The following is a 24,407-nucleotide window of genomic DNA, read 5'->3' on the forward strand; positions in this document are numbered from 1 at the left end:
AAATATTTAAAATAAAATAAAAAGTAATAAAGCAGGAGGAATTTCAACATGCCCCTCAATGCTGATTCAGGATCATGGTGTCATGACATTTCAACCAGTCCCATATTTCTTGTTTGAAACTTTTTTTTTTAAAGATTTTCTTTAAGGTGGAGAGGGGGAGGAGCAGGGCGGGGGGGGGGGAGAATGAGGGGTAAAGAATCTCAAGCAAACTGAGCTGAGTGGAAAGCCTGATGCGAGACTCTATCTCACAACCCTGAGATCATGACCTAAGCCAAAACCAAGAGTTGGATGCTTAATTGACTGAGCCATGAAAATGTCCCTTGAGTTTGAAACTTTAAATTTGATGGTTTCACTTCAGAAGTTTTCACTTTTCACTAAGGTTGACAGGGATTTTCCCTTTGGAGGATATTTATACCGTTTATACCTATTTGTGAGCCTTTTTGGTTATTATCCTTCCCAGGCTTCTATCTGGAATAAGTACTACATTACTCTATTCGGATCTTTAAATCCTGTTATAATATAGACATTAAAACAGTTTTTAGGGTTCCATTTATGTCCCGCCTCCTTCTTGAAAGTCACTATGATTCCTGACTGTTTGCTTTCTCCACTTACTTAAGCAGCTTCTGTGTACTTATGTGCTATGCCAAGATAAAATGAATAAGATCTGTCTGGTCCTTGTCTTAAAGGAGCTCACAGTCTAGAGCTAAACGGTCCAATATGGTAGGAGTGCCTGGGTGCCTCTGTTGATTAGGTATGATTCTTGATTTCGGCTCAGGTAATGATCTCAGGGTCCTGGGATCGAGCCCTGCTTGGGGCTCTGTGCTCAGCAGGGAGTCTGCTTGTGGTTCTTTCCTCTTTTCCTCTCCCCTTCTCCCTTCTTTGTATGTACACTCTCTCGCTCAGATAATAAATAATCTTTAAAAAAAAAAACCTGTCCAATACAGTAGCCACTAGACACATTAAAAATTTAGACTTAGTAAAATTAAATAAAATAAAAAATTCAGCTCAGCCACAATAAGCATATTTTGCCTGCTCAGTGACCACCATGTGTGGTTAGCAGTTATTCTCTTGATGTACACAGGCATAGAACTTTCCCATCATTGTAGAAAGTTCTGTTGTACAGTGCACTAGTCTAAAGAAAACTGACTGCTACACAATTACAATCAATGAAGTATCTTTACTACTCATTTTGTCATTTAATAAAATATCACCTTGTGATTTTATTTAATTAGTTCCTCCATTCCCCTAATTAAACTGAAAACTCTTTGAGGCAAGATTACATTTTCTTTCATATGCTCCACCCTGACTTACTGCAGCATTAGACCATCGAAAGTGTTCCATGAATATGAAATATAACTTTCTATTTGCCATGGACAGCTTTTTTATAGACAGGTTCTTAGATTAGCTTAGAACTTTATATCCTTATAGGGACTCAAGGTCCTGGAGCATACCCTGAATTTAACCCTGACTAGCAATATTGTCTATTCCAGGTAACTTTCATTAGTATGTGGGTGGTATTAAGTATGAAAGGTATCCTGAGGCTTTGGCTATACATGGGAATCACTTGGTAAGCTTTTAAATCCTAAGACCTACGCCAGAAACTCTGATTTAATTGTTCTGAAGTGTGGTCTGGCATTGAGGTTTTTATACCTACCCCCCAAATGGTTCTAACATGTGGCCTAGGTTGAGATCCACCAGTAGAAGAGATTGGACCCCCCACCCCTCACCTTCAGTTCTGCTCACTTACAGCTATAAGTAAATGTTACCAGTGCATTTAAATTCTTTTATATTACTCAATAATGTTTTTTTCCCTCCTTACAGTTTCTTACCTCAGTCTTCACTATGGTACTTCTGACACTGATAACTGTCACACTGGAACCTCCTCAGAAATTACCGGACTTATTTTCTGTATTGGTTTGTTTTTTATCCTGCTTGAACTTCCTGTTCTTCTTGGTATATTTTAACATCATAATCATGTGGGATTCCAAAAATGGAAGAAATCCGAAGAAAACCAACTAGCTTTATTTCCACAAATAAACATGAAAATATTAACAGTGCTGAAAGTTTTTTTTGAACTTTTTTGCTACATATAAATGAAATTATCATTTTGAGAATCACAAAAGTTATAGGGAAAAAATGGCGACAAGTCATTGTTGTCTATATACAAAGTAAATGTATATGGGGACCCAAGCCCAGTGGAGACTTTTATTTTCTAACTGTGGAGTGGTCAAGACATATTGTAGTTTTATTAATGTTTAGTTATCCAAGTGGGAAAAGGCCCTTAATCCCAGTGTTTACTCAGGGAATGTACCACTACAGTTTGTTGTCTTAAAAAGAGATCTGCAAATCCAGTGAGCTTACTGGAAGAATCCAGCCCTTCTTTTTAAAGGAAATCACTACTTTTGGTATATAAATTTAGTTTTCCTTACATTTTAGAATGCAAGTAATGTGTATTTCATTCTTTACAAATTATATCTCAGGGATTAAATTTGTGGTGATCTTTTTAATTACTGTGAGAAGGCAATTTATAGGCTTAATGTTTGAACATGCCTTATTACATGTGTAAATTTGATTTCTTTATAACAAGGCAGAGAAATTAGACCATATTCTTATTTCAAAAATGCTGATCTACTTGAATGTAATTAATCGGTGAATTTTACTGAATTTAAGTGGTTTGAGTGATTTTTTTTTTTAAATTACTCATGATCACTAGTTCTAAACTTCCAGGATCATTCTGTTCAAGTTAAATAGTTTTATACAGGATTTCATCCTTTTGATCTTTTTTGAGTGGTTTAAGATTACCACTTCCATAAGCATTGATTCATATCATGTTTCATGTTAACTTGGCTCTGTTAATAACATATCATTCTATATTAGGAGAAGCTCATCTCTGCTATCATATTCAATTGGTAAAAATAATATATCCTATCTATGTTATAGTTTTTTATGTAAAGATTATTCTTTTGGGAGGGCAGGGGAAAAAAGATGTGTTTTCTTCAGTTTCTGTGGTAAGAATAAAACAATTATTTTCACATCAACCTATGTTTTTAATGAATATATTTCTTTCGTAAGCCATTCATTAAAGTATCTTGACTAAGTGGTGATGTATTTTAAAACACTGAACACATAGACACAAAGAAAATCTGGTTCTAGACACGGACAGGCTGAAAGAAGGTATATGCTTCTATGTCTGATAAAGGAAGTAGGTTTAGACAAAGCAAAAATCAGGAAGTATTTCTTTCTCAAAGCAAATGTGCATAAGGACTCAAAGGGCAGGTCAGCACAGAAAAGCAGCCTTGAATCACTGCCGAATCAGCAGGAACATCGCTGTCCATGGTCACCATCTATAATCACTGTGCCCAAATGTCAGCATCTTGGCTGGCTGGTGTACTCCTATTTTTTTAGTTTTTATTTTTGTAATAGCATACATGGGTTTAACAAAAGATGTTGATTTAAATCAGTGATGAGAAAGTTCTAACTTCTAAATAACTGGAGCAGAGAAACATTATTTGAAAATAAAAGTATATTGTATAAGTATTAATAAAATAGAATATACCCATATTCAAGGTATCTTATAGGTAAATCCTCTAAATACACATTTTAGATAATTTAGATAATAGTTTACATAATTTAATCATATCAAGTAACTTTGTAGCTTTTATGGAGATGTGCAGCAATTATAAGTCAAGTATCTCTTATATCCATTAGAAACCAATTTAAGAAGAGTCCACTTTGAACTTCGAAGGATTAGGTTCCAGAATACCAAAAATGTCCATTGATGAATTATGATCACAGAAATAGGCAATTCCAAAGTACTTTTCTCAGCTCTACTCAGGGTTATTGGGATGTTTTGATATATTTAAGTAATGCGAACATGCTGAAGATTTTTCAGTTACTTCACCAATATACCTGTTAGGAAATGAACCCTTCTAAGTTATGTTCAAGTTTATTTTAAAGGGAAGGACTGTGTCTGAAAAATAGTATTCTCTGTTACCAATAAACTTAGGCTTGCTTCTTAAAATGAAGAGAACAGGGTGTATGTTCATGTATCAAATATGAAGCATACAGAAGCCATTTTCCCTTGAGGCGTTAAGGAGGGGAGAAAAATCCTAGATGTAGCATTCTGTCCAAATGATAAACCACAACTAAGTGAATGAAACATTTACAAAAGTCAAGGCAGCCAAAGGAGCCTCTCTGTTCAACAGAAGGAGTAAAAGATGGATAGGATGTAACTAAATAATGGTTGGAGTAACACAGAGGTTTCAAGTCTCAATTGGTCTCTCTTCTGTTATGTTCATTGGAAGATCAGGGCCAAGTGTATCCCCCGCCTTCCTCCATGACACACCCTCCTCCCCCCCATATAAACATTAGTTTTGTCTGTGGATCTTTCTGCTTTGTCCTTCATGTGGCCTCCAAGGGTGATAAAGCGAGAGTCATCTGATCTACAATGAAGAGAACTGGGAAATGATTCTTAGCAGACCCAGCTGTTCTGAAAGGCAAAAGCTTAGTGTATCGAGGTCAAACATACAGTAACTGACTTAATAGCATTAAGCACATACCTACATAACTTGGATTACATATGCAACCAATCTACTTCTTAACCCTTTATTTCCTGACTAATATAAGTTTCTTTATATGCTTTGGCTTATATCCTAAGGTTAGTTTGCAATGCTAGAACACAAAGGAATTATCCTTTTTGGTATACTTAGGTAATAGGTGGTCCTGTTAGGACTGTTTCACAAAGTGCTCTTAATATTTAGCAGACTGATTATCTTTAAAATCTTATTTAAATAGTACCAATAAAATCATTACTGAAGGGAATTAGGTTTAGTAGTTACTTGGGTTACTATTTACTATCCATGTCATTTAATAGTTTTTAAAAACTCATTTTAAGAGGTAAGAGGTAAACCTGAAATTTCTCTAAATGGAAAATCAGTTATTTTCAAACTTAAATTTTGTTTCAGATCTTCATATAGTATTTTTATTTACATGATACAATAATGTACAAATTTTGTCAAGACTTATGGCAAGTACCAAGGGAGTAGCATTTTTTTTCCCTGTAGAAATGGTCAAAAAAAAATACAGAGGTCTTAAAAAAAAGTTATCAATTTGTAACACACCCTGTGATTCCTACTTCCCCTTTATTTTGTGATAGTACGAGGATGATACAAAATAACACCACAGAAAAACAGAAATTGAAATTAATGCTTCAAAATAATTTGGAGGTGATTACATCCCCCATAAAAAGATCTCTTCTTTAAATTCAGTAGAGTCTGCAGTTCAGTTTAAGAACAACTTGTACTGAAAAATACATTCCACAATTTTATAAAAGGAGGTGTGAAAGTTTTAAAACTTGGAAAACAGTTCTTTGGTATAAGCGTAGAAATAACTTAGAGGATAAAAACTCACCCCTGAGATAGTGGCTATGCAATAAACTTCTAGAAAAAATTTAAAAGTTTAAAAAGAATCTAATAGGCATTTGGGGCTTGGAAAATCATTGGAAAAATGATACCTAATTCCACTTGCCATTAAATTTAATCTGAGTTTTAAAACACAGTTTTATTAAAGTGCTATTTTCATAAATGCTTTAAAAATCTATCCACGATCAACTACAAACAAACAAAACAAAACAAAAACCCAAAACCCCTATCCACAAATGCTAAAAGTCTACAGAAGGGTATGTGATAGAGAATAGAAGTTAATATCCTCGTCTACATGTTGGCTTACATTAAAGGGTCAAGAAGAAATGTATTATTTACATTGAGATTATCTACTGGTGTGTGTAGAAAGTTTAAATTAGCTGCAAGAAATTTTATCTAGACCCGCACCTGCCTAGTGCTATGATCTGGTATTTACTGGGCAGATTAATTACAAACATTTCTTCTGTTCCTTTAAATATGATCAGGCAGATGCAGAAGTTGGTGTTCATAGTAAGTGCATTTCTTTTAAATGCCTGTAGGATATAAAAGATGATTATTAAATCAAGAATTAGATTCCACATTAACATGCATCTCATAAACTACTTAAATGATTTAAACACCCATTTACCAGGTAATCTGTACCTCGTTTAGATACTGGTAATCTCTCATTTGCTTATTTTGGGGTCTTCTAACAAGATTCACCTTCACAAATAATTGTCAATAGGGCTTACTCAGACACCACACTCTTTATGTGAAGATGGATCGTGAGGTACTTCTCAGATATTTCTAAAACTCCTACATGATCTACTTGCTGAAAACACCAAAATCTACATGCCTTTTGTCTGTAAGCCTTCAGGGCCTTTCAGCAGGTGTTTCCTCCAACAGCTGCCCCCCAAAAAAAGAGACCGTATTTACTGGCATTCCTATTCAGAGTATGTCCCTCTGGGGCCTCCTAGTGGTGGCAGAAGTTCTTGCCGTTTGGATTAGGACCTCTGTGAGAGGAAGTCTTCAGCCATTGGCAAATGATGGCATATTTCCCATAGGGTACATGGACCTTTCACTCCTGAAATACCCCTTCCATGCTTACATTGGCAGCTATTAAGTAATGCATGGTAGGCTCCTATATTTCCCTATTCATGAGAGTCCACCCTAGAAGAAGGCAGGTTGCCAACTTGACAACCACCAATGCTTGCCAATTTGAGTTTGCTCTGAATTCCTGTAGAAGATTTTAAGCACTCTAGTGTTCACTTAATATCCCTATGGGTTACTGATACACAGTTATCAGACCTAATGACAATATTATACAGGAGAGTAAGACTAGTTACTATGGGAGAGGTGCTAGTTAAGTTCATTTTGTACAATCCCACAAGGTAAATATCAGTCTCATTTTATAATTAAGGTTTCGGGGAACCGAGTGCCTTGTTAAGGCCACAGTGCTAAGTAGATAACAGAGCTGGTGCTGGATATGTAATCCAAATCCTCTCCTCTGTTATAATTCCAGAGCATTGCAAAAGAGTTTCATCAATTGATCAGGGCTGCTAGAAGTGTGTTGAGAAAGATTCTAACGCCAAATTCAGGATCCACCAAAAACAAATACTATGATCAATGTCATGTGGACAAGGAGTTTATTTGAAAGATCCAGCTTTCTTTCTTTCTTTTTTTTTTTTTTTTTGAAGATTTTATTTATTTATTTGACAGAGATCACAAGTAGACAGAGAGGCAGGTAGAGAGAGAGGGAGGAGGAAGCAGGCTCCCCGCTGAGCAGAGCCCGATGCGGGGCTTGATCCCAGGACCCTGAGATCATGACCCGAGCTGAAGGCAGAGGCCTTAACCCACTGAGCCACCCAGGTGCCCCCAAAGATCCAGCTCTCTCCTTGGGTTCAAGATTGAGATTCACAGGGTTCAAGATTTAGACTTAGTGTGGGAGAGAGAAGGCTTCACTTCTGCCTGAGGCCCACTCCATATTAGTTACCCTAAGCTTCTGTCGGAGGGCCTCCCATGTTGGAAGTTAATTTCTCCACTAATTAAGTTGACACTTTGATTCTAAATGGATTCATCCTTTTTTGTGCTTGCTATTGCCCAGAATCCTAGAAAGAAGAGGGGTCTGAACCTGTATTGCTTACCATAGCTTGCCTTATTATCATTTCATGTATAGAATATAAATCTTGGATCTTCAGCTTGATCACTAGGTTTAAAAGGTTGGCATAATGCAAGTGCTACCTTTATACTAAGGCTCACACTTTTGTTAACCAAGTTATTTATCCAGTTGTTTCTAGATATATTACTCCAGTATCTCCTGCAGTATCCCCTGTTAATATTAGCCTACCATGTGCCCTCCAGTCCTTTGCTGGTCTTTGTCCTGTCTGTGGCCTACAGGTTGCCGCCTCTCTTACTCACACTCTCTCTTATTCTAACATTATTTTATAATAGTTTGCTTGTTAAAGGCTCTGGGAATGAATCTGGGGTATTTCTCCCCCCTGAACAATAAAGGTCAGGAGGAATAATCACTTAAGTGTGAGAGAGGACAGGAACTGACGTAGATGGGGAAGTTGGGCACAATGGTATTAGGAGTACTGTGCTTGTCAAAGGTTTTTTGAGCACAGGACAAAATCAGTTAGACAGCTATGACAAATGCACAAAAAAGGAACAATGAGAGAACATGGAACAGATGGATCTGAAGAAGTCTAATGCAAGGTGAGTCATAAGCAGATTCTGAAAGATGGGTAAATTTTTTACAGTGACGGGGGAAAACATGTTAAGCAGAGGAAACACAAGAACAAAGATAAGGGAATGAGAAAGTTTCTCTCTGAGGAGTGTGTCTGGAGAATGGTACATAATCTGGAGAGATTAAGGACCAAGGACAAGGTAAGCTGTGGTCACATTAGGAAGAGTTCTGAATGTTAGTATAAATTTGGATTTTACTGTGAATATGATAGAGTGATATCTTCTTAAGCATAATTTTTTCAGTAGCAGGCCAGGCTGTAGGGATAAGGGACCGAGGGGCAGAGAGGCAGAGAGGCAGGTTACAATGGGGAGGATAAATATAAATTTGGATTTTACTGTGAATATGGTAGAGTGATATCTTCTTAAGCATAATTTGTTCAATAGCAGGACAAGCTGTAGGGAAAAGAGACCAATAAGCAGAGGCAGGTTACAGTGGGGAGGATAATCTGGATGAGAGGCCAGTATAGTACAAGGGGCATGTACAGGGGGCATGGAAGGGAGAGGTAAACATTTTTAGAAGGGAGCTGACCTGGCAGCAGTTGCACATGGGGGCACAAAAAAGAGAGAGAATTTTGAGGTTGTAAGCCTTATCACTGGATGAATGTAATCCCTACAAAAGTAGAATGAGTTAGAATTTGGGGAGGAAATGATGAAATCAATTTTCTTAGGGGACAATATATGGCAGCTGAGATTGTGGGTTTATAGCTCAGGAAGGTCAAAGTCGATTTGGAAACTATCAATTCCACTAAGGTAAGAACTAAAGTCAAGGAATGGGTACGATCATGAAGAAAGTGCCCAAAATAAGAAAACACAGTCAAATGAGCCCAGAGAAATGCCTCAAAGGTTTAGTCCAATTTCATTTCATTGTTATTTCTCTACTGCTTTCCACAAAAAGGGAAGCTGAGAGGTGGGTCAACCTTCATTCCTGCAAGTTTTTTGTAAATACTACTCATATTAAAGACTCAGAATAACACCCCTAACATTCTAATTTTTATTAGACTCCAGGAACACAAAGCTATTCTCAGTACTCTAAGTTCTCCAAAGTTCACAAATGAGACCATAATATACTAAATGTGTATGTTATTAGCCAGATGAATAACAGTCACTATGTATTTATGATAGCCATCTAATAGTTGTCTGTGGACTGCCATGGACCAGAAATTTTCCACAAAATGTTTAACCCTATGACGAGTACATGTGTTTATGTATATATATTAGATCCTTACTATTTCATAGGAACTAAAACCTTTGACTGGCAGTGAAGCCTGACAATCATAGTTTACTATTGTGAGTGGGCAAAGCAAAGGCTCTGATACCAGCCTACTCAGGTTAGCCTCCTGGCTCTGTTTCTGAGGTAATTCTAGGACAAGGTTATTAACCTCTTTGTGCCTCAGTTTCCTAACTATAAAATAAAGACAATAACTGTATATCACACACATTGTTGAAAAGGTTGAGTGTAGCCTGTAGTAGTACCTGGCACGCTGGCAGTGCTTAGTAAGTATCAGTTATTATTATAAACTATTATTTGTTGTGTACAACAGAATAAACATTATAATGAATGAAAAGTGACACAATTTTGTACATAAGATGCTTTGCAAATATTTTGAAAACTGTTAGTTAGGAAGCTAATACTAATCATTTGAAATACCATTTCCAAAGAAATGTATTTTCAGTATAGAATTTATTTTGCTTTAATTTGTTTCTAAGAGATAGCAGGCAACATGGGGTTAGCGTCTAAGAATCTTAATTGGAATATCACTGCCACTAAGTCTGGGATAGTCTAGTTCTTAATGCAAACCTTCAGTTACAGGCACATTAGACACTAATATCACATTATGACTCATACTGCTTCTAGCTAATGCTATAAATGTATTATTTTTACTTATATTGCTGAATCTACAGGGAACTGTTTTGAAGGAAAGATACAACTAATTAATATATAATTATTTACTTAATTCAGCAAATTTCCAAATTCATAGACTTGTATCTCATTCAGTTACATGTGTCCTACAGAAACTATAACCCACCTGTCAGTACCTAATTAGTTATTTATACTAAAGGTGCTAAATTAAGAGCTCTCTATACAACTCACCTAAATATATGTGCTTTTTCACTTTTAAAGCTAGGCTGATGAGCTCTACAGTTCTTTTTAACCAGCCTCTCATTCACATATCTTGTCAGATTATCCTATTATTTATAAAAATAGATTAAATGTAATTTCAAAAACACCCCCAAAGCTCATGTCCTTATTTTCTTCATAGACAGTATCAAATTTGATAATATAAATAAAATGTTTCCATCTGAACAAAACAGTGAAATTTAACAAGGCTAACCTTTATTAGAATGGTGAAAGCCTACCTTAGTTTAAAATGCCCTTAAGGAATTCATAGCTGTCAAGATGATACAATCCTATAAGAAAAAAATATTTTTTTCAGAAAACAGTTCAAAGTAAGTTGTCACAGTATATGATGTAGAATAAATGCTGAATCAAATGAAATTAAAGAACCTAAAGCTTTATTTTACCTTACAAATAGCTTTGGAGTTATAAATTCTCATTTCAACATCTTACCAATTTGCCCAATTCTCTTTCAGAATGTACATTTAAGAATTTAGGATAAAAAGTGCCAAAAAGACTTTATTATTATTATGTATGCTTATGCTTTGTTAAAATTATTTCTCTTTGGTGACTGATTCTACAATACCGAGGGCAGGACTATCTATGTTTGCCTTGTTCATTACTGTATCCCCAGTGCTAGAAAAGGGCCTGGCTCATCATAGGCATTCAGTAAATATTAAATGGATGAGGCACGGAAGGGGATCATAATTTTTTTCCTAAATTTTATTTATTTATTTGACAAAGAAAGAGAGATCACAAGTAGGCAGAGAGGCAGACAGGGCGAGGTGGGGGAGCAGGGTCCAGGCCGAGCAGAGAGCCCAATGCGGGGCTCGATCCCAGAACCCTGAGATCATGACCCGAGCTGAAGGCAGTGGCCTAAATCACTGAGCCACCCAGGTGCCTCAAAGGAGATCATGATTTATAAGGATTTGAAAATATTTAAATTCCTTTAAAAAATTCTTAGAGTGGCATTTATTTTTACTCATTCATTGAACATGCATTGTGGGCCTTCTATCAGGTTATATACTAGGCTCTGGGGCTATAATACAGAGATATGAGCTTTGTTTGTTTGCCAAGGAGGAGCCCAGGAGCCCTGTAACTGGACAATTACAATACACTACAATACTACAGCATAATACATTTATAAACATTTAGACAAGTGTTGTAGAAGGCCAGAAGAAGCAATTTAGTTTTACCTAGGCAAGCTGGGTAAAGTTACACAGAGGATGTGACATCTGAGGCTGACCTTAAAGAATGAGCAGGAATTTACTAGACAGAGATGGAAGAAAGAGCAATCAAGGTGGAGAGAGAAGCAGTAGAGAGGTCTGGAGTCCACAAAGAGAGAGATTCCAGAGGGCTGAAGTCACATGGTGGGAACATATGCATTCAAATGTCTTTCCTCCTGCATGAGGTCTGAGCTGGAGGAAAAATCACCTAATACTTTTTACAGAAGTCCTGCTTTTAACTATATAATTAGCTATATGACACCATAAATACCTGCTATATTATTTTATATATGTGTTTAATACATAAACCACTTAGAAAATTTATCTAACTCCTTTCTGAGGCGCATTTCTGACTACTCTAAGAGTTAAAATGGGGGAAAAAAATGTTCACCTGTCAGGTGACATAAAACCAATTTCTACTAAATGTGCCAGAATAATTTTTCTCCACCTCAAGAATGGTTAGTCTTCAGTCTGTTCATTACTGTCTTTTTATAGTATTTTTATTTAATAAAACCTATTAAGACTACCATACAAATCTCTTTACTTATGCTTTTATCTTTTAACTGATCAATTTTTATATTGCTGACATCCCTTCTTCACCATTTGCTCATTTAAAAATTCATAGTATGTGAGATATGTCTCTGGAGAAAATGTCTATAAAATTTGTTACAGCTGGCAAATGTGTATGAGTCAGTGATAGCACATGACTAAATGCTTCACAGAAAATAAAATTTGTTTCTGTAGTAAGCAGAACTGTTTAAATGTTATTTATTTTTATGTTTCAAAGAAAATATATTGTGAAGTGCTGCATTGATTTAATACGCAACAATGTCTGTGTACATGCTGTAGAAGGAAAATTTATGAAACCTTTGCACAACTCCTTTAATTGAATTTTCCAAATCTCTCACCACACACAAATAATCAATATCTTCTGCAGAGAAAACCAGTCAGAATTATTACAGTCTTTCGTTTCAATTTTGTTGTCATCAGCACATACAGAGCACCTGGATATTCGTAATGTCTGATAGCAAGTTATTTACACCTCTTAAACACATAATTGCTATTAAGTTAGTTCAAATCTATGGTTTAATTTTTTTAACTGATTATTTAAAAGATTAAAATGATCATACTTCTAAAGAGGTATACAAAAATTCAAATTGCAGAAGAAATTATTTAAAAGGCTTTGAAAAGTAATAGATCAGTTTGTTTTTTCTTAAATTCTAGACAAATCTCAAGTAAGCAGTCAAAATATATCCCCCAAACAGTGATGAATAGTGTAAGACAGGGGCATTAACATTATTAATAGGAAAGGTATGAACCACATACAACATACATGGTAGGTGAATTCTGAGAAAGAGCTAAGGACTATAGTTGTAGATTAATGTAGATCTAGGTCACCAAAACTAGTATCTCCATTTTTTTTTTATCTCCAGATAAACCAAGAACATTAAGGCACAGGAAGGAATTTTTGTTGTTTCTTCTAAAACTCATCATGTCTCGACTTCAAACTTAGTACTTTTAAAACTGAAGTATTTAAAAAATGTTAATGTTTAATGTTAAGATATAAAAAACAAAAAGGGTAGTAGTTTTCTAGGGAGTAAAATTATTTGGCCAATATGATAAATACTTTTTCAAGATTGAGTGGGGGAAAGAACAACGTATTTTTAAGTTAAAAAATACTTCCGTGGGTGGTTAGAATGAAAAGGCCATATCAAACTATTTTATAGTCTTAGAACAAAAAGAGTTTAAAATTTGTCCTGTAGTCCAAGAATTTGAAAACTTAAAATCCTATGACCCAGATGTATTTTACAATGTAAGACAGTAAGGTAGCTAAAGAAAACAGAAATGTTATAGTTTGTGCTTTTCTTTTGAAGGCCACAGCTAGAAATTCTGAAATATTTTGTATTACAAATAGCTGAGACAATCAACTTTTTTGAACAATGTAAAGTTCAGATGGTTACATTTCATTTCAAATATGCATACTGCAACCTACACAATTATTCTCAAAACAGATAAAATATGTTTTGGACTAAAGCTAAGTGTCTAGATTGCATATCTTGGCAACTGTTCTACAATTTGCTTACATTCTTTTCAAAAACATTTTGTTTACTGGAAGTACTGGTCATAGGCAAACAATGATGGTATTTTTTAATATTTCCAGAAAAAAATGAAAATACTAAGTACTATATAATACCATCTATTGACTTAGGAATATTTGTATCAAGTTGTTTTAAGTAGAGGTTGATTATGTAAAGTAAATAAATTTCATGCCTTACCATGTGATGATAATGTGACATTCCATCTGTATCAACCCATTGAATGGCCATGTTTTATATCTTCAGCATAACAAATTAAGAATAATTATGAAAATTCACATCTAAATCTAACAGAAAAAGGACCTTTCATCTCATTATTTTTCTAAGAGTCATAAAGCCAATATTATTAAGGAAAGTGAAGTCAGGCTTACTTCCTAAGTAACTGAAAAAAGAGAGAAAGCTTTCCTTTGTTTAAGAAATTTGTATTTAGCAGGGGAGAGCCTCTTTTATTCATATACTCTATCAAAGCATTCCCTGATTTGCAATGTCCAGTTCTTTTTAAAACTATGTAAATCTCAGTGTACCTTTTCATGTTATTGTATACATTTTAATTTCCCCTGAATGTTACATAAAAGCTTAAGAATGTGTGTCAGATGTCTATTTATTTAAAACACTAGCATGTTATTTTCACAGTTATACTGCTCGGCCGGTAATATAGACTGCAACTGATGCTAAAACAAGTTAGCAGTGACATGCAAAAACAAATAGAACTACAGGACCAACATGAAGAGTCCCAACAGCATAAATGTTGGAATTTTCCTGATACCGTCTACTTTAACTATTCTAGGAAAATTTTATGAGAATCTGAAGGACATTGTTTTGATCATGAAACAAGTAATTTGTTATTTTCATTAAGTACCTAATAAAACAAATCTCATACATATTATGGGAGTTATTTTTATATTATATAATTTCTAATATTAAAAAGATTCCCCAAACATTTTAAATTTTAAACAATTCTGGATAACAGCACAGTAAAAGAAAGAAGTAAAGGAGAAATTTCTATAAAAAGTTGAAGGTTGGATCCCCAAATAAGGAACATCTAAAGCAAATTAGTTTGAGATGTCAAAAATACTAGCAAAGTCCTTGTCAAATGAAGGTATAAATAAAAAAGGTTGGAAGTTATGAACTCAGCAAAAAAAAATTGTATGTGTATAAATGTGTTGATGTACATCATCTTTAATCAAAAACAAAACAAAACCACCAAAATAAAAAAATACATATATTATGAACCAAAGAGAGAAGAAGGGAAAACACTCAGTAAAAACACTCAAACTCAAATTATAAAGGAAGTAAGCTTCAAAAGATTTTTCAGGCAACAGCACTTAAAAAAAATTAGTTGAAAAGGGGTGCTTGGGTAGCTCAGTGGGTTAAAGCCTCTGCCTTCAGCTCAGGTCATGATCCCAGGGTCCCGGGATCAAGCCATGCATTGGGCTCTCTGCTTAGTAGGGACCCTGCTTCTCCCTCTCTCTCTGCCTGCCTCTCTGCCTACTTGTGATCTCTCTCTCTCTGTCAAATAAACAAATAAAATCTTAAAAAAAAAAATTAGTTGAAAAACGAATGAAGATCTGAATACCTTGGGAAATATAAAAGCTAATGCAGCTCTTGCCAAGATACAGAAATGGAAGATGACATATATTCTAGTATATATTTTTATAGCTATTATACATTTTATTTATCTAAATTCAGTTTTCATTAAAATTTTTTTTTCAAAGATTTTATTTATTTGTTTGGCAGAGAGATAGCACAAGTAAGCAAAGCGGCAGTCAGAGGGAGAGAGAGAAGCAGGCTCTCCTGAGCAGGGAGCAGGATCTGGGGCTTGATCCCAAGACTCTGGAACCATGACCTGAGCCAAAGGCAGCCACCAACAAACTGAGCCACCCAGGTGCCCCTCAGTTTTCATTTAAACCACAACAAATAATCAGTGCTAATTAGACATTTTAAAACATGATTTAGTCATAAGAATCTCCTTTATGCATGAGCAAACAGTCCTTAGGGAAAACTTGGTAATGGGCAAGTCAGTTCCAATGCCTAAAATACTAGAAAATAGTTTTGAGGCTGGTCATGCATAAACACACAAAGGATTGGTATATACTAGGTAACTGAAAGGAGATAATTTTTAACACATGGAATATAACTTCAAAATCTTAATAAATATTTAGGGAAGGCAACAATACTTTTGGAAAACTTTTTCTCATTATTAAAGTGACAATTCACTTATTTATTCTACAATTTTCCCTTCCTCATTTCTCAAAATTTAGTGAAAGTCAACTCTGTAAAGCCTAATTCTAGTCAATTCTAGAAAATTACAGACTGAAAAAAATTCACACCACCAGCACATAATATATAGAAGAAAGATTTCCTCTGCTTTGGAAATAGTAAACATTTTAATTTACCCTTATGATCCTCTAAAACTTGTCAAGTTAAAAGAGACTGAAACCCAGCTACACATTATAAGCCAGTTTCACAGTATAGAAGAGATTTCCTAAATATATAGAATATATATAGAAATATAGAAATATAGAAGCCTTTCCTAAAAGCTAACTTCATAGTCTTAAAATTCTTGGGATCATAGTGAAAGTTAGCTGCTCTACTGAATGGCTCAGGAAACCTGCTCAGCTCTCTTCCCACATGAGCCCTGGAGGAATCCTGCCAGGGCTAGTGCCCTGCATTACCCAGGTGGCCTTCAGAAGGAACAGGGAATCCCAGCACTTTCCAGTGCAAACTCATCACTGGCTTGTAAAAGATCCTAAATGCAGTCTAATATACTACACTGGCTGAAGTGGTTTCAGTTATGCCTCATATGTTTGAATCTAAACACTGGGATGACTAGACGACTGCATTTGTTGTAGGAAGAGGGAACATGGAACAATGAGAAAAACCATACTACTTGAGGTTAGACTAGTCTTTAATTGCAATCTCTACTCTGACACTTAAGTAGTAGTGTCTTTGGGCAAGTAACTTAACATTTTTTGTCTTTGTTCCTTATCTATAATGACAATGATAATATCTTGCAAAGTTGCTACAAAGATCTGCTCGCTGATCCTAGTACATAGTAATTACTGGTCCATTACTATAAATGGTAGTCATTGGTAACTCAAAAATGGTAGACTAAAACATGGCTACCCGTTTAAAGGCCAATCTCCACTTGCAGAGATTGCAAAATGGCATTCATGTCAGTAATACTAAAATGATCTCTCTTAAGTTGGTCTAAAGGTTTTAATAGTTTATAGTCCATGATCATTTTGCTTACTGAGGTATGGATGTGCATGTGTTATGCGAAAACCTGCTAATTTAGTTTCCCATACTGTGAAACGCTCAGAGGCATATGAGTTCACAGTAGATCAAACATCATTAATGATCTGAAAGTTTTCAGAACACTGGTTACAAAGTAACTTTTTATGCTCTGTGTAATCCTAATTCACCATTAAAAGTTGCTATATATTAATGCTTTGTTCTCCCTATTTGTCTATATTCTCAAGAACTTTTAATAAAAAGACAAAATTTAAATCTTACACTGAACATTGTATTTCAAAAAGTTATTTTAAAAGTTTAATCATCAGGGAAGTTATCTTATCAGACATGGTCTGTCAAATTCAGTATAAGGTTTGCAAATGAGATTTATGATCTTTTAAAAAGATCACACTAAGAAAAGGACTCATGATGACTGGTTTTTGATAATGAAATGAGATGAAAGGATTTTTTTATATAAATGAAAACACAATTCTTTACCTTTGTTGGGAAGTCCTGAACTCTTCTTTTCAAGCAGTTTTTGTTCTGTTACTTTTATCACTAAAAAACAAAAACCCCAAAACCAAAAAACAAAACAAAACAAACAAACAAACAAAAACAAAAACCCAACAAAAAAAAAAACTCACATTAAGAATTAGCATGGCATATGAATAATTTCTCATCCTGGGATAACTTCATGAGAAAAAAATAATTTGAAGTAATATACACAGGTATCAAGTACAAAATGCAATACCTTATTATATCCTATATTTAAAGAATAAGCATCAGATTTTTAAAAAGTCTGGTTATCAGTTTGCAAGGCATATTCTTTTCCTTCATATTCAACAAGAATCCCTAAAGTAACATATCCTGGCAAAAGATATATATATATATATGGCTTCTTATTCTCTAAATAATATGTCCATTACATGTTGAGTAATGCCATATATAAAAAATTCTATCAGATTTAAATTTGGGAAAATTAGGTTTATCTCTAAAACTGAACACATTAGCATCTATATTTACATTTACAAATAAGGAATGGAGAGATACCATTGAAAACTCATGAATTTTTCTTACTTAGTTCTTTCATTTTCTGCATTTCTCTTTGTAAGAAACATGATGCATGTGAGACACCAAGGAGATTTTCAAGCTCTCTACTGCCCTCCAAAGCCTAAAAAAAAAGACATCTTAAATAAGTTAAGTTCTCTACAAATATAATATTACTGACAAGTCTAGTGAAAATATAGTTTATGGTTTCTTTCATCTGAAAAGCTTAAAATCTGTGGTGGGAAATTTAATTTTTTTTGGCAGGTCAAGTACTGCAAGCTTTAAAATGTGAAAAAGTCACATATTACTAAAATATTATAGTTAATTCATGTTCCTATAAGAAAAATTCCCATGAAAAGGAAATTAGACATATTCCCTGCGAATTCATTTCTGGATTGAATTCTCCAAGCTGGGGCTTCTTTCCTATTTTCCTTTTTCTTTTTTTAAGATTTTATTTATTTATTTGACAGAGAGAGAGAGATCACAAATAGGCAGAGAGACGGACAGAGAGAGAGATGAGGAGAAGCAGGCTCCCTGCTGAGCAGAGAGCCCCATGCGGGACTCGATCCCAGGCCCCTGGGATCATGACCTGAGCCAAAGGTAGAGGCTTAACCCACTGAGCCACCTAGGCGCCCCCCTATTTTCCTTTTTCAATTGAGGTAACAGACATATGAAAAATTACATGCCCCAAAGGGGGGGGGGGAAGCTAACCTGTAGACTGCTTAAATTTTGCATTATTTCCATGATTTCTTCTGATGATTTCTCAACTTTAACTAGCAACACCATGAATCTATGAATGAAAAAAAAATTACCAAGATCAAGCATTTAAACATAGTAAGTCATTTTCACACCTTTAATTCTTTTTAAAAGATCTTAAATTCAGTTTTCTAATCCTTTTCTTTACAAGGTGGTAAAAGATGTAAATGTTCCTCCTTCATTCTTTCATCTCTTTATAAACACAACATATATTCTCAGTCATCCTGCTGTAGGCGTTTTTGCTTTCTTTCATTCCCACTGAACAGGGGGAGAGGATGTGAAATGGAGTTAATTGGCTTGCTCTTTTCTCCACAGTACCACTCTGAGAACCCTAATTTTTTTTTTTCTTAAAGATTTTATCTATTTATTTGACAGACAGAGATCACAAGTAGGCAGAGAGGCAGGCAGAGAGAGAGAGAGGAGGAAGCAGGCTCTCCGCGGAGCAGACAGCCCGATGCGGGGCTTGATCCCAGGACTCTGGGATCATGACCCGAGCCAAAGGCAGAGGCTTTAACCCACTGAGCCACCCAGGGGCCCCTGAGAACCCTAATTTTACCACTCTCCTTATTTATCTTGATCTAAGTCTATGAGTCAGTGTTACCCAGTGATTTTTTTTTTTTTAATAAAAAATAAGATATGGAGCGCCTGGGTGGCTCAGTGGGTTAAAGCCCATGACCGCGGGGTCCTGGGATCGAGCCCTGCATCGGGCTCTCTGCTCCGTGGGGAGCCTGCTTCCTCCTCTCTCTCTGCCTGCCTCTCTGCCTACTTGTGATTTCTGTCTGTCAAATAAATAAATAAAATCTTAAAAATAAAAAAAAAGATTTATGGCTTAATAAATTTCAGTGTGGGGGTGCCTAGGTGGCTCAGTGGGTTAAGCCTCTGACTTTGGCTCAGGTCATGATCTCGGGGTCCTGGGACTGAGCCCCACATGAGGCTCTCTGTTCAGTGGGGAGCCTGGTTCCCCCTATCTCTCTGACTGCCTCTTTGCCTACTTGTGATCTCTCTGTGTCAAATAAATAAATAAATAAAATCTTTAAAAAAATAAACAAATAAATAAATTTCAGTGTGATAAAGATTATAAAGGTATTCTTTTAAATTTCAAAACAAAGAAAACTTCATTTGTAATCTTACCTCCTGAACATATCGCTAGTTAGCATATTAGCGTATAGGAAAAATTTTTAGGTTCTTTTTTTGAAACAATTTATATGACTTTATATCATACTTTCCTAAATATAATATTACATATATATTTTTTGGCCACATCACCCATAGATTTGTAATTTTCAAGGCTGTGTAATACTGTACCTAGTAAACATACCAAAGATGATTTAATCGTTCCCTTATTGTTCTAGTTTTAGTGTCTGTTCCAATTTTATAATCTATATCAGTGCAGTCTGATATAAAATGTAAGCCACATATGTAATTTAAAATTTTCCAGTAGCCATACTAAAAGAAGTAAAAAGAAACAAGTGAAATTTATTTTAATAATATATTTTAATTAATATATCCAAAGTATTATCATTTCAAGTATCATCAATAAAAATTATTCATGAGCTATTTTATGCTTTTTTTCAAAATCCAGTGTGTACTTTATACTTACAGCACATCTCATTTCGGACTAGTCACATTTCAGAGGCTCATGTGTGACTGGCTAGTGACTAATGTTTCAGAGATCACAGATCTGTACTGTTGATTTTATGAAAAGAAGCCAGAAATTATATTTAAATGCTTTCAAAACCATATCAGTGTTATCCATTAACATTTCTGTACTATTAAAAATAAGACTAACATGATATGTTAAGTTTTCATACACAATGAATATGTACAGTATGTTTCATCCAAGTAAAATATATGAGGTATGTAAGCAAGGAATGGAGAAACAGCATTTAGGCAAAACCTAAAACTTAGGTGAGGAAAATGGAATTGCAGGTGATCTTTTTTCTTTAAACGTTTTCCCTTATTATCATGTATTTCTATGAAGAATCACCTGTCAGAGGTCTTACTTGCTTAGTACCTGAACCTCAGTTTAAAAGATAGTGTCATAAAGGAATTCCAGGTACTTCCATTGAGCTCCAAAAGTCTCAAGGAGCAAGTGGGTTTAAATGATTCCCACCCAGGGCTGGGAACCTCTAGCTTCCCCTAATGTTTTATCAACGTTATTCACTGCCTCACAGGGGCAATGCTGGGGCAAATGAGCTATTTCACCATGAGAAGCAATGCTAAGGGCTCTTCACCTTGCACTCTTTTCCTGGGAGGACTGAAGTGATAGTCTCTCTACACCATCTTACCCACCACACTTTGAAGAACAGATGATATACCTTGTTGACCCTTATGGAATTATGTGGGAAGAGTGGGTCCTACAGGGCTGCCACTTGAATGACTCCAAGGAGCCTGTTAAGATAGATTAAGATGGGAATGGTGCTCCCAGGAGTTGTGCATGTAGCATCTCCAAAGGACCTGTTAATAATTCTGTTTCTCAAGTTAAAATAGTTATTGAGGGCCTCAGCTAGGCAAACTGTTTTTGACAATGTTGGAGAGCCGTATGGCCTGAGTATCAAATAACTCGGGAAACTGTTTTCAGAATATCCTTCACATGCTTGAGCTGCTTTCTCAGGGAAACTTGTCTTCCAGTAGTCTAGTAGATAATCCATCATCCTTTTCATTTTTATTTCATTTTTTTAAATTTTTATTTTAATTTTTAAGTAAACTCTATGCCTAACATGGGCCTCAAACTCAGGATCCTGAGATCAAGAGTCAAATGCTCCACTGACTGAGCCAGCCAGCCCATTTTTATTTTAATCTCCTTTCCTCTCCTTTTACTTCTTTCTGAAGGAAATCAACTCCTCCCATCTTGATAGCAACAAGTTTCATGGAATGGGTACATACACACGCACATATTTCAAATCATCACATTATACACTTTAAATATATACAAATTTATTTGTCAATTACGTTTTTAAAAAGTTGGGGATAGTTACAAAAAGAACAAAAGCCCCTTAACCTTCTGCCACACACATGTCCTTCTAATCTGTAATCCTGGATTTCCTACCTATTTGGATTCTTCACTCTCTGGCCTAAACTGTGAGTGCTACAGAAATCTAACAGCAGTATTGATGGTCAATATTACAAGTATATGATTTGCTGGGCCCTTGATACTGCTTAATGCTTTTACTTAATTTAATGAACATTCTTTTATTCCCCACAAACCACTTCTCAAAATAATGGTCTAAACACAAACTCTGTTCCTCCACACTGAAATTAAACCTTTATATTCAGATTTTTGCCTTACTACTCTGTTGGTACCATATTCTCTCAAAGGCTACAATAAACTCTTAGTTAATTCCATTTCTAATAATTTACATCAAAGTCACTACCTATAAGAGATGTATTTGTATATAATCTCAAGAAACCTGAAAGTTATATGTACATTACAAGGACAGAATCCTCAGGGTTTTCTTTGTCCTCTTAATAATATGTCTTATAGAGAAAAAGGTAAATTGGTCACAGAACCTCTACTTATCTGATTATTTTGAATGATGATAGCTGGACTGTAATGATGAAATACATTGCTAAGTTTTTTTTTTTTAACTCTTTCTGAAGTCAAAGCATGGTACTTGCTACTTTTTACAAGCTCTATCTTAATCTTTAAAATCACACTCTGTGATAAACATTATCTATACGATTTTACAGATATGGAAACTGAAACAAATTAATTATTCAGAGTTACATAATAAGGAACACAGTCATTGTGCATTCTTTGGAATTTTCTATATAGCACCATGTTGTCTGCAAACAGAGACAGTTTTATCTTTTGTTTTCTTTCTTCTTCCCTTCCCTCCGTCCTTCTAATTACTCTGATTAGAATTTCCTGTAAACTGTTGAGTACTAGTGGTGAAAATGGGCATGCCCATCTTGTTATCGATCTTTGGGGGAAGGTTTTCATTCTTCCATGTCAAAAATTTTGAACAGTTGAAAGGTAAGTCTCTTGTCAATATTGGTTTCTCTTTTAGTCTTTATGTACCTACAGAATACAGGCATGACTTTATTTTCATTTTAAGTTTTTGATAACCATGTTCAACTAACTCACCCTTAGAGACTGGGTGATTTAAGAAGATTTAAGAAGAAAATGATCCATAAATCCGATTCTTGTTGCATTACTGAATGCTTAAAATATAATAAACACTAACTCAGACTTAGAATTCTTTTTTTCCCCCAGACTTAGAATTCTGGACAGCGGCTACCTGTCACAATTAACTGCATTCATAACAAACAAATAAAAAGCCCAGTTCTAGCATAATTCTTTATTTTATTTTTAAAAGATTTTGGAGCGCCTGGGTGACTCAGTGGGTTAGGGCTCCTGCCTTCGGCTCAGGTCATGATCCCAGGGTCCTGGTATTGAGCCCCGCATTGGGCTCTCTGCTTGGCAGGGAGACTGCTTCCTCCTTTCTGCCTGACTCTCTGCCTGCTTGTGATCTCTATCTGTCAAATAAATAAGTAATAAAAAAAATAATAATAAAATAAAATAAAAGATTTTATTTATTTATTGACAGAGAGAGAGAGATAGGCAGAGAGGAAGGTGGAGGGGGGGGGGGAATGCAGGCTCCCTGCTGAGCAGAGAGCCCGGTATGGGGCTTGATCCCAGGACCCCAAGATCACAACATGAGGCAAAGCAGAGGCTTGACCCACTGAGCCACCCAGGCACCTCTCTAGCATAATTCTTTACAATTAGAAAGATTTTATTTGGATTAGTGTAGAAATTTTTTAAAAATCTAAAATAAATTACTTTTTATCTACAAGAGAATAAGCCAATGGCTAAAAATAACCTTTATACAACAGGAGAAACTTTTGTGGTGATGGGAATGTCCTGTATCTTGGTGGTGGTGAATCTACACATGTGATAAAGTTACACAGAACTAAGAACACACACACACAACACCAAGTGCATGTAAAACTTCAGAAATCTGAATAAAAACCAGTGGACTGTGGCAATGTCAATTTTCTGGTTGTGATACTGTCCCACAGTTTTGCAAGATGTTATCATGTCAGTAAAGTGGGAAATGGTTACACATGATCTATTTTACTTCTCACAATGGCATGTGAATCTACAATCTGAAAATTAAAAGTTTAATGGAAGTAAACCCTGCAGAAGGATAGTCACCATTACTGCATTTTCATAGCAGTGACAGTAGCCAGCAGCAAACTGCCAAGAGGAAGAAAAGCTAATGGCAGTGAATTATATAATATATTTTCCTTTCAGAATATAAAGGATATGGAACTTCACATAAAATATTAATGTGTAGGTGTTTGTTTATAAATGAGTTTTATTGACATGTCACTAACTGCTTGTTTTCTGGGTAAAAAATTTTAAGCCTAGAATAAGGAACTATATTTTCCTGTTGGAAGAATTCTTATATTTAAAACTTGCCAAACTGATTAACAGGGTGTCATTTTAGGACTATGAATACATAATTGAAAAACAAAAAGTATAAAAGAGTATATATTATACACCATCTTCATATAAAAAGGGAAATCAGAAAAAATAAATGAAACAACCTAATTTTATAAAAATAAACACAAGAAAGGTAAACCAGAAATTAACGAATTTGGTTACCTACAGGGAGTAGATAGAAAGAATGGGGCAGCGAGTGACACGTCTCTGAATATACTTTTTTGTAAAGTTTTGGCTTTTGGAACCATGTTAATGTTTTACATCGTTAAAAAAATTAAATCAGAAGCTCCTGGATGGCTCAGTCGTTAAGTGTCTGCCTTCAGCTCAGGTCATGTTCGC

The 24,407-nt window shown here is 35.2% G+C and overlaps 2 protein-coding genes across 7 annotated transcripts in view; one reads left to right on the forward strand and one right to left on the reverse strand.

Moving 5' to 3' along the window:
- The window catches only part of ALG6 (ALG6 alpha-1,3-glucosyltransferase), a 66,366-nt gene extending 64,309 nt beyond the window's left edge, over positions 1 to 2,057 (forward strand). For both annotated transcript variants that reach the window (XM_004751672.3, XM_045064658.1), the window contains one exon: positions 1,822 to 2,057. In XM_004751672.3, coding sequence (XP_004751729.1) covers positions 1,822 to 2,019 — 198 coding nt within the window. In that variant the 3' untranslated portion in view covers positions 2,020 to 2,057. The remainder of the gene's footprint in view (positions 1 to 1,821) is intronic.
- A 1,448-nt stretch (positions 2,058 to 3,505) lies between these two features.
- The window catches only part of LOC101691488 (integrin subunit beta 3 binding protein), a 69,927-nt gene continuing 49,025 nt past the window's right edge, over positions 3,506 to 24,407 (reverse strand). For 3 of the 5 annotated variants that reach the window (XM_045064662.1, XM_045064661.1, XM_004751671.3), the window contains 5 exons: positions 18,575 to 18,653; positions 17,894 to 17,987; positions 17,315 to 17,374; positions 10,503 to 10,553; positions 3,506 to 5,953 (listed from right to left, as the gene is read on the reverse strand). In XM_045064662.1, the coding sequence (XP_044920597.1) occupies positions 10,504 to 10,553; positions 17,315 to 17,374; positions 17,894 to 17,987; positions 18,575 to 18,653 (283 nt within the window). In that variant the 3' untranslated portion in view covers positions 3,506 to 5,953; position 10,503. The remainder of the gene's footprint in view (positions 5,954 to 10,502; positions 10,554 to 17,314; positions 17,375 to 17,893; positions 17,988 to 18,574; positions 18,654 to 24,407) is intronic. The other 2 variants (XM_045064660.1, XM_045064659.1) reach the window with 2 other exon arrangements.

This window comes from Mustela putorius, unplaced genomic scaffold, assembly GCF_011764305.1.
Source record: "Mustela putorius furo isolate JIRA1106 unplaced genomic scaffold, ASM1176430v1.1 tig00003853_pilon_pilon_pilon, whole genome shotgun sequence".
Classification (NCBI taxonomy): domain Eukaryota; kingdom Metazoa; phylum Chordata; class Mammalia; order Carnivora; family Mustelidae; genus Mustela; species Mustela putorius.